The sequence below is a fragment of the Onychostoma macrolepis genome, chromosome 11 (genome assembly GCF_012432095.1).
Source record: "Onychostoma macrolepis isolate SWU-2019 chromosome 11, ASM1243209v1, whole genome shotgun sequence".
NCBI lineage: Eukaryota > Metazoa > Chordata > Actinopteri > Cypriniformes > Cyprinidae > Onychostoma > Onychostoma macrolepis.
In genome coordinates this window covers 439167-455679 of record NC_081165.1, presented here as the reverse complement: position 1 = coordinate 455679, position 16513 = coordinate 439167, and the positions used below count along the sequence as shown (strand labels likewise).

At 36.5% G+C, this 16513-nt stretch overlaps 3 protein-coding genes across 3 annotated transcripts; 2 read left to right on the top strand and 1 right to left on the bottom strand.

Annotated features, from left to right (window-relative positions):
* Window positions 1-91: 91 nt before the first annotated feature.
* Window positions 92-7928, top strand: pex11g (peroxisomal biogenesis factor 11 gamma). Its single transcript, XM_058792104.1, has 5 exons — window positions 92-368; window positions 5835-6020; window positions 6103-6281; window positions 7112-7183; window positions 7284-7928. The coding sequence occupies exons 1-5, from the start codon at window positions 306-308 to the stop codon at window positions 7507-7509; spliced, it is 726 nt and encodes a 241-aa protein (XP_058648087.1). The 5' UTR covers window positions 92-305; the 3' UTR covers window positions 7510-7928.
* On the bottom strand, window positions 2446-8088 carry LOC131549710 (gastrula zinc finger protein XlCGF7.1-like). Its single transcript, XM_058792103.1, has 3 exons — window positions 8018-8088; window positions 4753-4871; window positions 2446-4631 (listed from the first exon to the last, which is right to left on the bottom strand). Exons 2-3 carry the CDS (start codon window positions 4808-4810, stop codon window positions 3730-3732), a joined length of 960 nt encoding a protein of 319 aa, XP_058648086.1. The 5' UTR covers window positions 4811-4871; window positions 8018-8088; the 3' UTR covers window positions 2446-3729.
* On the top strand, window positions 8072-16236 carry si:ch73-40i7.5 (amyloid-beta A4 precursor protein-binding family A member 3). The gene is made up of 11 exons (XM_058792101.1): window positions 8072-8298; window positions 8945-10119; window positions 10744-10774; window positions 10860-11005; window positions 12107-12193; window positions 12283-12459; window positions 13232-13411; window positions 13516-13728; window positions 13803-13922; window positions 14003-14143; window positions 15643-16236. The coding sequence occupies exons 2-11, from the start codon at window positions 9052-9054 to the stop codon at window positions 15712-15714; spliced, it is 2235 nt and encodes a 744-aa protein (XP_058648084.1). The 5' UTR covers window positions 8072-8298; window positions 8945-9051; the 3' UTR covers window positions 15715-16236.
* Window positions 16237-16513: the final 277 nt, after the last annotated feature.

Sequence of the window (16513 nt, the reverse complement as noted above, 5' to 3'; positions counted from 1 at the left end):
GTTTTTTTTTGTTACAAGTCGGAAATGATAAGGAGGCAGCTTCCCGCAATACAAAGTCTACGGAGTACCACTGAAATCGGCTCTTGACTGCTTTGGTCTGCCGTGAACATGAATAGTTTCCTGTACGAAGTCCACTTAGCTAACGCAAGACTGCTGTCAAAAAGATGAATTTAAACTAGTTTAGAAAATACGTTTACGTTCTGCAAACTTATTAATGGATGCACTACGTCACATCTTTCGTCTGGGAAATTTGCAAAAGAGAAGCCTCTTCTTAGGGTTGAGTGTCTGCAGATGAGACTAAAATCATGCAGAATTCAGTCGAGTCCTTCATAAACGCCTTAGAGTCATACAGAGGTAGAGATAAAGTGGTAAGTTTGTATCTACATGTATGTAATTGACAGCACGTCAATAATACACCCGTTGTTTACATTTATTAGGCTAACGTTACATTAAATACGTTAGATATGCTCAATACTCAAATAATCTTAACACGTTTTCATGTGAATAACTAGTCAGGAATGCGTGTAAGCTCACTGTATGTACAACATTGTTTCATTTCAAGTCGGACATGACAATAGAACTAATTCAGGATTCAATTTCTGAGTCGAATTAATTCTGTAAGAGCTCCGGCTGGTTTACAAGTGTAACGTTAAATGATTAAATACAATGAACCGACTCTTAGGAGTCATTCGTTCGGGAATCGGACACTGGTCGATCAGTGCATGTTTATAGGTCAGATTTAGATTTCTGCCGATAAATAATCAAATAAAAGCACTCATCCTGATATACAGCAGATTTAAAGTCGTTTCATGAAACACGATGGAATCACAAACACGTGGGTAAAATGAAAACAAACATCGACATCTGGGGGGACATCTGTGGAATTATTAAATGACTAAACTTCATATAGAAAATTATTCTGAGAATAATACTTATTACATCCGGTCATATTAAATAATAGTCAGGAAAAAAATATATAAAATATATTGCATAGTTTTATGATGTGTAGCCTATCATACCCTCTACTGGCAGAAATACCAGAAATCTCAATATTTAGATCACTTCTAAATATCTAAATAAACTTTTTTTTTTGTAAAACGTCTTTACAAAATAAGAGCTACTATCTGTTTTTAATTCACTGCAGTAGCCTTGTTACATAGTTCATATTTACATTACAGTACAGTACAAAACTATTCCTATTCCCCAGGTGTTTAGCTACATCTTATTGTTTTGATAGTATTTTTAGATTTTGAATATATTTCACTGTATTATGCCTCCAAACGTAGCAAGAAATTTCAGTATTATTATGTTAGGTTCTGATCTAAAGTTTAACAGTTTTGAAAAGATTATGTAAACATGCAAATTGACCAGTAATATTTTGGTGTCTGAGAGAGAGAGAGAGAAATGATTTGTAATTTCAAAGAAGTAGTCATTGAATGTAATATTGTGCCAAAGCAATGTTAATGATCCTCAGTTTAGTCACATAGACTGCTGTTGATCACTGTGTGAAGAGTTTTGCAAAAGTGACATTATTGAGAAATTGGTTCTAGCTATTGTTAAAAAAAAAAAGGAAGCAACCTGAAAGAAACCTGTTTGTTCCTCTGTATCTTCATCTCTCATTCTGAAGGGTTCTTCCTCAAACTCCATCTTTCCAATAGTATGTCAGTTGTTTCTCCTGGAGTAATTCCTCCTGCTTGTTTCTTCTTCAGCTGTGGGAATATTCCCCAACATTTAAACACTCATGAACGGCTGTGAGAGCGGCTTCACTGAGGTGTCAATGGAGCTCATTTAGCAGATGCTCATCACACTTATAATCGCTCTCAATTATCCAGCTTTAAATGTCTTGCTCAAATAGTCATTTTGAAGTAATTCCATGAATTATTATTTTTTTTTTTTAAACAACAAACTTAATCATATCCTACATCCACAAATATCACCCTCCGCTACTTACTAATGACTGAAATCTCAGTTTGAACAGAGAATAGAATAGATCGGGAGTATATTGTATTGTAATAAGTAGAATGTCATGACATTGTTGACATTTGTGACCCTGGACCACAAAACCAGTCATTAGGGTCAATTTTTCAGGATTGGAAATTGTTATGATAGGACAATATTTGGCCGAGATATAACTATTTGAAAATCTGGAATCTGAGGGTGCAAAAAAATCAAAATATTGAGAAAATCGCCTTTAAAGTTGTCCAAATTAAGTTCTTAGCAATGCATATTACTAATCAAAAATTAAGTTTTGATATATTTACAGTAGGAGATTTACAAAATATCTTCATGGAACATGATCTTTACTTAATGTCCTATTTTTTTTTTTTTTTTTTTTTGTGGCATAAAAAAAATCAATCATTTTGACCCCATACAATGTATTTTTGACTATATACCCCAGCGACTTAAGACTGGTTTTGTGGTCCAGGGTCACATTTCATCAAAAAAAAGTTTACATGTTTACAATATAACCTATAGTTTAAAGTTTAATATAACAGTTGGGTGCAAATTGAAACGTTTACAAATTAAGTTTGCAGCATTGTGTTCATCTAACTGTTATTTCTTCATGGTATTTTAGTTGTTGTCTTCTCAAAAGTGTCATTACAATCAGAAATGAGCTCTAGATTTCTAGCACTGTTAAACTATCAATTCTTGAAGAGTGTGAAGCTGAAAGATCATTGACGAGGGTTGAATGCTGTAATCAGACATCCATTAAACGTGCAAATGTGTGAAAAGTAAAGACAGTTTGCAAATCACAAATCACAAATAGTTTGCAAATCACAGAGATGAGCATTTAACTTAAAAACTCCAGTTCTGTGTGTCAGACTGTTGCATAATAATTTACAGAAAAACAGATGAGTTAGAAAATAATGTTTTAATGAAAATAAAATAATGTTTTATTTTCTAAACAAAACTGAATCTAGAACATTTCTTTGTTTAATTAATGAAATTAAAATATTCTTTGAAATAGTATGAGGCTAGCAATTTGCGATTATACAATTTTTGGAGGGGAAAAAATGTGGATTGCTGTTGGTAGTAGAAAAAATGAAAATAAAATAGAATAAATGCAATAAAATAATTGTAATGTTAAATAAAATGTTAACCCTTTGATTTCATGCAAACTGCAGTACATTAAATTAACGAATCATACAATTTGTTTTATTCCTTTTTATTTCTCATAGTTTCAAAATGTGCAATTAGTGCATTGCACACAACATTTAAGACGTCAGAAAATGTCATCAACAAACCCCATTCATCCATAAGCTATGCCATGACCAAACTTGCCGATTTTGAAATATTTTCATACAGACTGTTTATAAACATCATAAAACAGTTCATGAACATTGTGATTCTCTGAGCAATTTCACTCCAAGAAGGTCTTTTCACAATATGTTCTCAATGCATCACCTCTAAACAGGATAAAATCAAGTATCTGTCATTTGGATGATGATTTAATGGACTGATGTTGCCAGTTACACAAATGCTCACATCCACAATTAATGTGACTCATAAAAACAAACATTTCCCTTCATACATCATAGCAGTTTATGGCAACACGCTACAAATTACTCATTAACAGGTGTTCAGCTACATCTTATTGTTTTGATAGATTTGGTATATAAATTGACGGAATTACTGTAGAAATGTTGCAAATTTCTGTATTATTATGTTAGGTTCTGAACTAAAGTTTGACCGTTTTGAAAAGATTATTTAAGAAAAATGATCCATTGATCACTTAGATGCCTTTGTGCAATGTTTATTCCTATGACGCTGTAGATTACCTAATTTAGTGAAACTCTTCCCGCATGAAGAGCACTGGTACGGCTTTTCTCCAGTATGAACTCGCTCGTGATTTTTCAAGGATGAAGAGTAAATGAAACTCTTTCCACACTGTGAGCACTTGTAAGGTCTCTCTCCAGTGTGAATCATCTGGTGTGTTTTTAAGCTGCTCGATGTAGTAAAGGTCTTTCCACAGTCGAAGCACATATGAGGTTTCATACCAGTATGAATACTTTCGTGTTCTTTTAAAGTAGACGGTGTTAAAAAACTCTTTCCACATAGAGAGCAAAAGTGAGGCTTCACAGCAGCATGAACTTTAAGATGTGTTCTTAAGCTCGATGACACAACAAATGATTTATCGCACTGATCACAGCTGAATGATCTCACTCCAGCGTGAGAGAGAAGATGATCTTTGAGGACGTTTTTGCATCTGAATCTCTTTCCACACTGAGTGCATGCGAACGGTTTTTCTCCAGTGTGAATTCTCATGTGATCATTTAGGTGTTCTTTATAAATGAAACTGTTTCCACACTGAGTGCATGTATAAGGCCTCTCTCCAGTGTGAACTCTCATGTGTCTTTTGAGTTTTGATTTATGTGCGTAACTCTGTCCACACTGAGCACATGTGAACGGTTTTTCTCCAGTGTGAGATTTCATGTGCACAGTAAGGTTTCCTTTCTGAATGAAACTCTTTCCACACTGACTGCAGGCGAAAGATCGTTTGACTCCAGTTTTTCCAGCTTGTTTCTGTGTGAAATTCTGCTCAGTCTTTGAAATGCTAGCTTTTCCATCTTTATTTGTGACGTAGGGGTTTTGAAATTGATGCTGCTTGTCCTTATTCACTTCCGTTGAGTCTAAAGTCAACATATATTAAATGATCAATATTCTTTTAAATAATAACAAGTGTGAAACAAAATAAAACATAATTGAGCGAAAATATACTTCACTGCTGAGTCCACTAAGGAAAACACCAACCTGTTTGTTCCTCTGTATCTTCATCTCTCATTCTGAAGGGTTCTTCCTCAAACTCCATCTTTCCAATAGTATGTCAGTTGTTTCTCCTGGAGTAATTCCTCCTGCTTGTACTTCTTCAGCTGTGGGAAGATGGGAATATTCCCCGGCATTTAAACACTCATGAACGGCTGTGAGAGCGGCTTCACTGAAGGTGTCAATGGAGCTCATTTCACACACATTCACACACAATCACTCTGAATTAAAGCTTCTTTCAATTCTTCAATTCCCAAAGCAGTGCAGAATATTGCTGAAAGACAAGCGCTGCAAGAATATTGATTAGGATTGATTGTCGTAATTAGTCATTCGTTAAACGTGTGAATGTGTGATAAGTAAAGACAAAGGAATAGTTTGCAAATTACAGACACGAGCATTTAACTAAAAGCTCTAAACTAAAAACTAAAAAAAGTCTTTCTAAGTGTGAGACTAGATTAAAAGGTTAAAAGCACAGTTGGAAAAATAATGTACACTATGTACAATAATTATGGTAATGTACATTGCATGTTAACTTTTTTTATTTGTGTAAATAGTAGCCATTGCATTTAAAAAAAACAATATAATATAAAATACTCAATTAAACTGTAAGATCCAATCATAATTTAGAAAATTTTGTAATTTTTAGAGATTATTGCCTATAGTAAGAGACATTTTTGATCATTATGAGTATGCATAGGCAACACGTGTTTCACAACTTTTCTTTCCTTTTTCTTTTTTTATTTACGTAAATAATAGTAGGTACTGCAAAAACTTAAAGTACTATAAAATATTTATTTTCAACATTATTTATAAGTTTATGAGACTATATGATACATTTGAACTGAAATGACTATAAATCTGGTGAAAGAATCCTGTTGGTTTGTGTCTGACATTTACAGTGTGCTGTTACTATAAAATCTTGTTAGATATGCAGTACGTGTGATGTGAGGAAAGCACATTGCATATTCCCAGTTATGCATACATGCTGATTAATGACATTATATGTGATGTCATCTGTAAAGGCTGATTACTGCAGCACAATTTTCTAATTGTTTATTTTCTTGGCTCAGATAAGGACCCTCTGCTATGGGTCTCAGCTGGTGGGTGGAGTTCTAGCTGGAAAGAACTCTCAGTCTTCATTGGGGAAGAGTCTGCTGCTGTTCTCCGCTCAGTTGAGTCAATGCAGAACCACTCTCCGGCTCTTTGACGACCTGTCCATGCTGGCGTACTCCACCGGCTATGGGTTAGGAGCCTCGGTGAGGACACAGGATGGCTCTGTTTAAATCTAACACTGGAGTTTTGAAGGAGAGAGTCTGGTTTAATGGCTTTTTTTCTCAGGAGGAGGATGCTTTGGTGCGCTGGATGTCAGTTCTGAATAATGTAGCGGATCAATTATATTACCCTTGTGAGCACATCGCCTGGGCGGCAGATGCAGAGCTCATCAAAACCAAATCTGACAAGTGGTGGGTGCTGAGCACAGGCCTCTGGGGCATATCACTTATCCTCAACATACTCAGGTAACGGCAGAGAGCGGACTGGACAGCACCACATACAGTGTACTGTTATTAAGTTATATAATTTAATGTAAATGTAGAATCACTATAGATTTATACTATAGATTTGTTATAGAATTATTAACCCTGCCTCCTAATTATGCCTCCTATATAAGAGGTGAAAAGCTGTTGTAGTATAAGTAGTATTGAGGGTCAATATATTTAATTAAATCTACAACTATAAAAAAAAAACATTTTGTTACCTAAAATAAACAGGACTGAAATAAAATGTAAAAAATACTTTATTTCAACTAGTTTCCAAGGTGACATACATTTTCATTTAGTTTAACTTAATCTATTAGAATAACTAAAACTAAAAAGAAAACTATATAGGCTTAAAAAAAAATAACTATGACAAAAACACGCAAAAAAACTTTAAAATCAAATTGAAAACAAACTATAAACATAAAAACGACTTAAATATATTAATCAAAAATTACAGTAGTATCTGGGTTTTACTAAAATAGCAAGGGTATGTCCGAATTCACAGTATTCATAAAATTCAGGAAAGTGGCACAACTGACCTTTGGTCACTTAGCAAGGCCACCATGGTGGTTATAGAATGTATTGCAATCATACTACACGCATACACACGTTATTGAAAATAATATATTTTTTAATCAATTTTTAACAAATGTACATTTGTACCTACTCAGACAGCAGGGGATTTTGGATGCACTGACATTTTAATTCAATATTACTTTTGCTAGATTTTAGATGTAGTTAACAATAATAACCCTGTACTGTGCAATTTGTGTTTGTTTTTGGTAAACAGCAAAAGTCTTTGTGATTAGATCCATTAGGTCCATCCTGATTCTGAAGAGAAAAGCGCAGAAGCGTCAAAGGTCAGGTTCAGCTGAGAGCAGGTGGGTGTTAATTTTTAAAAGCATGACACTTAGGTCTAAATGTTAATGTTTCCATATTCACTCCACAAACACAGAGTGGCTCTTTGTGTCTGATTATTAGGGAGGAAGTGTTTTCTCAGGAAGCTGCGCTCCGGAGGCAGATCCAAGGGGAAGTGTTCAGTATCCTGAGCAGTTTGGCAGATCTCGGCAATGCCATTCATTGGATGCCGCCTGGATTTCTGTGGGCTGGACGGTTTCCTCCATGGCTGGTGGGACTGATGGGAACGACCTCCTCACTGATAGGCCTTCTACAGATGAGCTCTGGTGATCAAGGAGCATGTTCCTAGACTAGAGCATCATTGGATGGCTTTACTCTTACAAAACAGTGGCTTTGTTGATTTCATGTCTGTAATAAGTATTATGCAATAATTAATTATGATGTTTAATAATGTGCAATTTATACAGGCTAACTGATAAATATGTATTTAGGAATTTGGTCAAATTCCACACTGGTGAATAATTAAAAAATAAATTAATATAATTGTATATATATTTCCTGTAGCTCAAATAGTAGAGCATGGGTCCGATTCCCAAGAAAGCAAGAGCTGATAAAAAGTGAAAAATGTAACTTGAATGCAATGCAAGTCGCTTTGGGTAAAAGCGTCTGCTAAATGCATAAAAAATGTAAATATAGATGAATGGATTTGTGAAAATGTAACATACTGTTTCACGCGTAATTGCAAAATAAAGTTTTTTTTTTCTATGATTCTTCGAAATGTGAAAAAGCTTTTAATTTCGCGTTTATATTTTTATATGAGCCATTTTTTAACGATTTAAATAGACATTCCTGCTCACCTCGTTTGATGACACGATGGATTAGTCGTGTCTTGACCTGGTGCGCATGCGCAGTGGAGATGTTCTGAACTACGTTGAAGTTCTGTGGAGTCGCACAATAACACAGTGAAAACCGAATAAAAGTTCTGTTCTGTACAACATTAATCTCGTTGGTTTGTAGGAATGTCTCACTGAAACACGAGATCCTTTTGACCGGCTTTAGTCTCCAGCATTTTAAGTGACTGCCAGGATTTGCGTGATACTGACTGATGATTAGTTATCCTTGAAGATCTAGATAAAAGGTAAGCTGTATTAAATAACACTAAAGTTAATTTACAGATCTTGCTTTTTGTGTGTTTGGATCATGTGTTCACAAAAATCAGATTTCTACTTGTCGTTCTCTCATGATTTGCATTCTTGTATATATAAACAGTGTCATGCTCTTTGAACCATCTACTTACGTACACAAATAGTCATTATCTGCATCTTATCTTTGTAGACCACGCTATAAATTTACCTTACCAAAAGTACTGTGATTGTACCATGGTATAGTGATTGCTTGATACTTTGAAGGGAACTAAGCAATGAATACCTTATTCATATACAATGATATTAATAGTTATCCTATTCTCATACTAACCATGTGTATTTTGTCATGCTTTTTATGACTTGACTATAATTATAAAATGGGGAAAATAATAATAATAGTAAAGATTGAGTAGGTATGATGAAATATTTTACTGGTACAGTACGTATAGTCACTAGAAAAGCACATCAACTGGTCACTGGGGTTCCTCAGGGATCAGTTCTTGGACCCCTCCTCATTTCCATATACACTACACCACTGGGACCCATCATACAGGCACATGGTTTCTCCTACCATTGCTATACTGATGACACACAGCTCTACTTTGCTTTAATCTTACACTTTGATAATTTGTTATTTAGGTCATTTTACATTGATCAAGGCTCTTCTTGAAGATGAATGGTTATTAAGAGTCTTGCTTAAGGGAAGCTGAGAAGTTACTGGATGAGGCAAAGAATTACCAGCAGTAATGGCAGATGATTTTCTCTACAATGGAAGTTTGGAGTCGGAACAGAGTTCCCAACTTGCTTCTAACTCTCAAACAGAAGCTTCATCCCAGGATGCAAATTGGAATCCTAATGGTTCTAATTACTCAACTAACCCTCCTGAATTCTCAAAATCACACAGTAAAAATTGGCAGAACCCTGAGTTGGAGGATCTAGATTCCTATAACCTGATCGAACCCCCACCACTGGACTGGAGGTCCGACTCTTCCAGCGAGGCCGGTTCGGTTGTAGAACTTGAAAGCTGTTCGGTGGGAGATTTGGAGGCTTCTGGATCTTTCAACACAGAGTTGAATGATGACACAGTGTCTGCAGTAAGTGATTATGGAGCTCAGGAGTCCAGTGATGCTTCTGACAAAACCGAAGAGCTTTTGGCTCAGGAAATGTGTGAGAACAAGCCTGAACTTCAACAGCAGGATGAGCAGCGAGAAACAAAAGAGAATTACGTCGAGGACAGAGATAGAATATTGAGGAATCTAGAAATGAAGAAAAAGAAAATTGAAGAAAAAAGTGCGAAACATGATATTGACCACTCGCACATTCAAAGTCTCCTCACTCAGCTACATCTTTTTCATCCATCACCAACTAATCCCGCCCACTGCACACCTGATGAATTAGCCAATCACGGCGCTCCACATAATTCATGTACTCCAGCGGAGGCCGCTGCTTCCTCCTTCCAAGAGCTTGAGTTCAGTGTCCAGGCAGCATGTGCAGACAGAAACATCCCTGAAGCTTTGCTCTTTTCACATGAGTATCAGAAAGATCTGCTACAGCTGCTAGAGGAGCCAGAGCCTGAAGAACCCAGAACTGCCCCACTGTTTGTTCACACACCCCTGGTGACCCCCGGACATCAGTCAGGGCTCAGAAGGCAGAGCAGTGATGCAGATGAGATGATCTCCATCTCTCACAGTGAGGATGCTTGGCACAGACACCTGCAGGACGAGCTGCTGGTCTCAGGAATCACAGAGGAGGATCAGTGGACGGCATCTGAAGGCCTGAGCGCGGATCAGGCCAGCTCTCCAAACAATAATCTGGTGAGATTTTAGCCCTTTTTGATTGTAGTTCCATTGAAAGGCAAATGTGGGAAATTACTGCTTAACATCTTTCTATAATATAATAATAGGGATTTGTGACTATATTTCTCGCAGTTCTTTCTTTTAGATCTCACTTTTTAAAATTGACATCTCACAATCTGTAACTCACATAAATAGGTTCTCAGAATTGTGTACTACTTGCACAAAATTCTATTTTCATTTCTCCAATTTCAAGTTTGTATCTCACAATTTACGTCTCACAATTCTGATATTTTTTCTTGCAATTCGATTGTCAATATTTAACGATATTAAGTATTAAACTTTGTGTTGAAATAAAGTCAGAATTGTGAGATTAAAAGGTCCAATTATCTTTTTTATTTTATTTTATTTATTTATTTTTTATTCCGTGAAAGGTTTCCACGAAATTCTGCATTTGTAAACAGATTTTGATGTTGTACACCCATGTCTCATGAAAAGGAAAATGAGCTTCAGGTTGCATTCTATGTGCTTTTACGAAGAGAAAGTAGGGTATTCTGACTTTCTGAGTTGAATGAAACACAGCAATTGAACCAACGGGTTAAGTTGTTTATGTGATATCATTCATTTTCTTTTGTTTTTTAACAGGAAGCTGAGACACAGCCGCCTTATAAGAATGGTATGAAGCTCAGTGTAGAAGTATTTACAAGTTGTGCTTTCATAGCTCTTTTGATACAGATAATGTACATTTTTGTTGTTCTTAGTGCCTGGACCATGTGATCCTGAAGACCTCCTGGATGGGGTGATCTTTGGAGCTAAATATCTTGGATCTACACAATTACAGTCTGAGAAAAATCCCTCCACCAATGCTCGGATGGCTCAGGCACAGGAAGCTGTGGATCGCATCAAGGTGGAAGAATATTATTTATTTCTAAAACACCAATTTAACACATTTTTGTCAAGTGTAATGACAGGAATCAACAATAAGGATTATATATGCAGGCCCAATTGAGCCACTGTTATAAATTTAAAATTAATAATTGAATAATTTTAAATGTATAATTTTAAATGTAAAATTTTGAAAATTATTTTTAAATATAAATATTAATTATGATTATTTTTGCACACATATTTTAAGTCTTAAAAGGGATAGTTCTCCCAAAAGTGAAAATTATGCCATCATTTACTCACCCTCATGTTGGTCCAAACCCATAAATCTTTGGTTAAGCTTCCAAACACAAAATTAACATGTTTTTTATGAAACCTGAGAGATTTCTTTCTCTCCACTGAAAGTCCTGGTAACCAAAATTACTCGCTTAAAATTTCCGAAAAGGTTATAAAGGTGTTGTAACATGAATCCGTATGAAACAGAAGAAAGTGTTGTCCAATCTTGTACTCCAAAAAACAAAACAAAAAAAAAACAACTATGGGTGCTCCTGCTCCAGAAGGACAGTAAAGCGCAAATGATTTTAGGTTGATCTTATCACGAAAAAAAAAGAGATGAAATTCCACAACCAGGCACTCGCATAGATTTTCATGTTTAAAAAGCCTTTATTTGCAGGGCTGCATATTAAAAAACATCTTCCCAAACAGGCCTTCATCTAAAAACGCATACACAAGCTCCCATGTTTGAGTCACTCTGTATGTGTTTTAATGTGAATAAAGGCCTAAATTAAATCTGTTAATCATATACAGCGTTTATTTCTCTTCAAGAGACTTCAGATTCATTTAACAGTGCCTTTATGACATTTTGGATCTTTAAAGTTTTGGTTACCTAGACTTTAAAAGATTGACAGAATCCTTTTAGGTTTCGAAGAGTCTTAAGAGTTTGGAACGACTTGAAATGATGGTTTTTAATTTTCAACCAATTAAAAAGTTTTAAAAACAGCCCACACACTCGAGTTTTACACGAGAAACCATTACTCCTATTTTCTTTCGAATTTCTACAAATTTAGTTTGACAGCTTTAACATGGCAAATACACCATTTGATATATTTGTATGTCTGTCTAGGCACCTGAAGGAGAGTCTCAGCCTATGACAGAGGTTGATCTGTTCATTTCTACACAGAGAATCAAAGTACTGAGTGCTGACACACAGGTTAGACAGATTACAAACCTGACAGTCCTTCTTGTGTTCTGTGAGTGCTGTCTTCTCTGATGTGTGGCTGATTTCTCTCATGTTTCCAGGAGGCCATGATGGACCATGCTCTGCAAATGATTTCATACATCGCAGACATTGGGAAAATTGTAGTTTTGATGGCCCGCAGGAAGCCAGTCAATCGCAAATCAGCAGACTCGACGGATAGCTCTGCAGCACCACCGAAGAAGTGCTGGATGATCTGCCACGTGTTTTCTTCAGAGGATGTGAGTGCTTTAAGTTATTTATTTATTTGTTTTAATGCAAGTCTAAAGTATTCAGTTAACAGGCTACTACAGAAATTGAATAATCTAATGTAAAATAAAACAGCATAGTCTTCACTGTAAGAATTAAAATTCCTTTATTTCTTATTAAAGCTACAAAAGTCCTTCAGTCAAAAGCAATGAGTGTTTTTGTTGTCTTTTGTTGTTTGATTAATATTTAGCGCACATTCGGCAGCAGGAATATTAACCCGCAGAGTAACTTTAAGAGTTACATAAGTATTTTCATTCTCAACTCTTTACGTTCATTTATTACATAACCGGCGAGGGTTTACGTGAATAATCACCAAGCGCCACATTTTTACACATTTTTGCGTGTATTTGACCGTTTAGATGCTAAAAGTTGACATGTCCGTGTCCTGTTCCGATTGCGAACGCATACACAGTATCCTCCCGAGGAACAGCGCAAGTTCTCTTTCACGCTTTTATTAACATGAATAAATCTAATATACTTCAATAAATCAAGCACGTCCCATTTTGCAAAAGTCTCATTATATGATTTTACTGATTTGCACGTGAAATTGGGCTTTTATGGAGGCGCGAAAGAGCACTGCTGGAAAGGGGGCGGAATGGGGCGCAAAAATAGTTTTATCTCGATTACTGTTATTTCATAATCGTTGGAGGCCGAACTGAAATTCGATTAATTGCACAGCCCTGTTTTGATGTATTATTTGATCTACATTTCATAGTTTCTTACTCTTATTTATGTCTTCTTTAGGCTCAGATCATCGCACAGGCCATCGGTCAGGCTTTTGGTGTTGCATATCAGCAGTTTCTGTACGCTAACGGAATAAAAGCTAGCGATCTGAGGCCAGGCGAGTACAGCGATTACCTCGGCACTCAAGAACTGTATAACGGAGACTTGGTTCACTTTTCTCGCTCTGAAAACATCAGAGAGGTAAGGATGTCTTTTCCTCTGTGTGGATCTGTGCTGAAAGTGGTTGTTTTCAATACTATAGCTAGATAGCATGAAGAACCCCATTCACCTCTTTTTATTTTCAGGTGTGCATATCAAAAAAGCCCGGAGAGATATTAGGCGTCGCGATAGTGGAGTCTGGCTGGGGCTCCATCTTGCCGACTGTGGTAGTAGCCAACCTGCTGCACGGCGGCCCTGCAGAACGATCTGGAGAGCTGAGCATTGGCGATCGCATCATGTCTGTTAATGGCACCAGTCTGGTGGGCCTCCCCATCGCCACCTGCCAAAGTATCATACGAGTAAGACCAACCAGAAATGAAAATTAAAGTTCCTAAGTCCTCGTGCCAAAATATTGATTTATCATATTCTCCAGGATTTAAAGAACCTGTCTATAGTAAAGCTCAGCATCGTTCACTGTCCACCTGTCACCAGTGCGATCATTAAGCGTCCAGACCCCAAGTATCAGCTGGGCTTCAGCGTGGAAGATGGGATTGTAAGCAGCTGTTTACTACTATTTTCTGACACTATGTTTGTAAAACTGTACTGAGTGTCACAATGTGATTTCTGAAATAGATTTGCAGTTTAATGCGGGGTGGAATAGCTGAGCGGGGCGGCATTCGAGTCGGTCATCGTATTATTGAGATCAATGGACAGAGTGTCGTAGCTACACCTCATGAGAAGATCATCCAGATCCTGTCCAATGCTGTAGGAGAGGTAAGAGAAGTGTATTTCGCTTTAAACATATTGCCCACTTTATACTACGTTAAGAATTATTTAAAAACTACTTGAAATTAAATCTGATCATTCAGACTTTTACACTTTCCAAAAAAAATATTAATTAGATTCCAAACCAAATATGGATGTGGTTTGGATCTTGTTTTTTATTTTCTGTTCATACTTCATGAAGCAAAACTAACTTGAATCAAGATCTTTACTGGTGAAAACTATCATAGTATTTCTTTTTTCTGGTTATTGAAGTCTACGTAGTACATAGTACATTATGGGAAAGTTCACCCAAAAATAAAATTCTGTCATTAATTACTCATCCTCATGTCATTCCAAACCTGTAAGACCTTTGTTCATCTTCGGAACACAAATTAAGATATTTTCGATGAAATCCGAGAGCTTTCTAACCCTCCATAGACAGCAACACAACTAACACGTTCAAGGCCCAGAAAGGTAATAAAGACATCGTTAAAATAGTCCATGTGCCATCAGTGGTTCAACCATAATTTTACGAAGCTACAAGAATACTTTTTGTCTGCAAAGAAAACAAAAATAACGACTATTCAACGATTTCTTCTCTTCCGTGTCAGTCTTCGATGCATGTTCACAAGACTACCACACCGTATGCGTGTGGTGCTGCTGATGCAGAAGTTACCTACCCTTACCTACGCTTACAGTAATGTAAATACAGTAATTTATTGTTCAGTGTGATAAATAAGACACAATATTGATGTGCGCATGCGCAGTAAGCCCTGGTAGGACAATCTGACGGGTAGGATAAAATGTCAGGACACCGGCATCACATGCATGCACTCTCCTGAATGCGCTTCAAAGACTAACATGGAAGAGAAGAATTGTTGAATAAAGGCATTACTTTTGTGTCCTTTGCACACAAAAAGTATTCTCATAGCTTCCTAAAATTAAGGTTGAACCATTGATGTTACATGGACTATTTTATTGATGTCTTTACTACCTTTCTGGGCCTTGAACGTGGTAGTTGTGGTGCTGTCAATAGACGGTCAGAAAGCTCTCGGATTTCATCAAAAATATCTTAATTTGTGTTCCGAAGAAGGTTTGGAACGACATGAGGGTGAATAATTTTTTTAGGGTGAACTATCCCTTTAACAACAAGTAACTACAGACCTTCTTTTCCATGTTGTCTAAATCTAAAAATAAAAAAATGTAGGACAGTGACTTGGTTCTGTGCATCGGTTGCTGATTGAGATATGAGCATTGCACTGAAAAACGGAGACAGATGAACGTGAGCTTGCAGGGGTGGGTTCAAGCTGATTACATGGTTAGAGAAGTCACCATACATCACCAGAGAAGAGTCTTGTCATTTACACCCAAAAGATCCAGTTACGACACTGCAATTACATGGACGAATTGTTCTCAATAAGAGCTGTAACATGCATTTAGAAAATAGATAGTGGCACCTATCATGTCAACTTTAGTAGTCATAATCTTTTTTCTCTGGTTTGTAACAGATTCATCTGAAGACTATGCCGACATCGACGTACCGTCTCCTAACTGGCCTAGATCAGCCCGTGTTCCTTTAGGAGGCGGGTCCTCTCAGGTTCTCTCAGTCACATTCAAATTTGCCACTGAACTTTTGACTGAAGTGTAGAAAAATGCTTTTATTTCAACCCTGCCTTTTAGCAGATGCATTAAAGCTGAACAGTGTAAGAATGTATAGAGATCATGGACCTCCATTTTAAAGCTGTTTTAGAGCTGCTTATTTAATTGCTGGTTTGTATGTGTACATTTGTTTTTGCTCTTGCTGCTGAGCCAAGGTGCCTGAAAACAAGCCTTGTGTTTGAATGACTATGCATTAGAATCCACACTTAAAATGAATCATCTTGAGCCTTCCATCTCAAGCTTCCAGCACTTCTGCAATATATCGCAGTACAGATTTGATGTTCAGTGTTTTTAAATGGTTTACATGCTCTTTACAGAGCTCAAGAATTAGTGCCTGTAAAAAATAAACGGACCTATGCCTGGGTTTGTTTTTTAGCTGTAGAGAGAGGTATATTTTAATAACTGCTGTAATGGATGTTTATTAAAGATGGGACATGAAAACAGTTTCCCTTGTCTTGTGTGTTTTTTCTTAAGAAAGGAGTAGTACACACTTATATAATAAATTTTTACATTGTCATTTAGCAGACGCTTTTATCCATATATATATATATATATGCATACATGCACAGGATAAATTCTGATAGGATATATGTAGAATTTTAAATTGTGACGTCCTCACTGTTCAGGTGCCGGAAATTGCGCAGAGTTTATGTAAAGCCTAAATGGGCGGGCGCTAAAATGAACACAAAGCAAATGATTGGCTACATGTCCTGAGTGCAG

What these genes read in the sequence shown, in the direction of transcription:
- pex11g (XM_058792104.1), top strand. Translation starts at nt 306, where the DNA reads ATGCAGAATTCAGTCGAGTCCTTCATAAACGCCTTAGAGTCATACAGA. An exon ending in ACAGAGGTAGAGATAAAGTG is followed by an intron (nt 369 to 5,834) that starts GTAAGTTTGTAT and finishes TTCTTGGCTCAG; the next exon opens with ATAAGGACCCTCTGCTATGG. An exon ending in TCAGGTTCAGCTGAGAGCAG is followed by an intron (nt 7,184 to 7,283) that starts GTGGGTGTTAAT and finishes TCTGATTATTAG; the next exon opens with GGAGGAAGTGTTTTCTCAGG.
- LOC131549710 (XM_058792103.1), bottom strand. Translation starts at nt 4,810, where the DNA reads ATGGAGTTTGAGGAAGAACCCTTCAGAATGAGAGATGAAGATACAGAG. An exon ending in AGATACAGAGGAACAAACAG is followed by an intron (nt 4,632 to 4,752) that starts GTTGGTGTTTTC and finishes TGTTGACTTTAG; the next exon opens with ACTCAACGGAAGTGAATAAG.
- si:ch73-40i7.5 (XM_058792101.1), top strand. Translation starts at nt 9,052, where the DNA reads ATGGCAGATGATTTTCTCTACAATGGAAGTTTGGAGTCGGAACAGAGT. An exon ending in AAGCTGTGGATCGCATCAAG is followed by an intron (nt 11,006 to 12,106) that starts GTGGAAGAATAT and finishes ATGTCTGTCTAG; the next exon opens with GCACCTGAAGGAGAGTCTCA. An exon ending in ACGTGTTTTCTTCAGAGGAT is followed by an intron (nt 12,460 to 13,231) that starts GTGAGTGCTTTA and finishes TGTCTTCTTTAG; the next exon opens with GCTCAGATCATCGCACAGGC.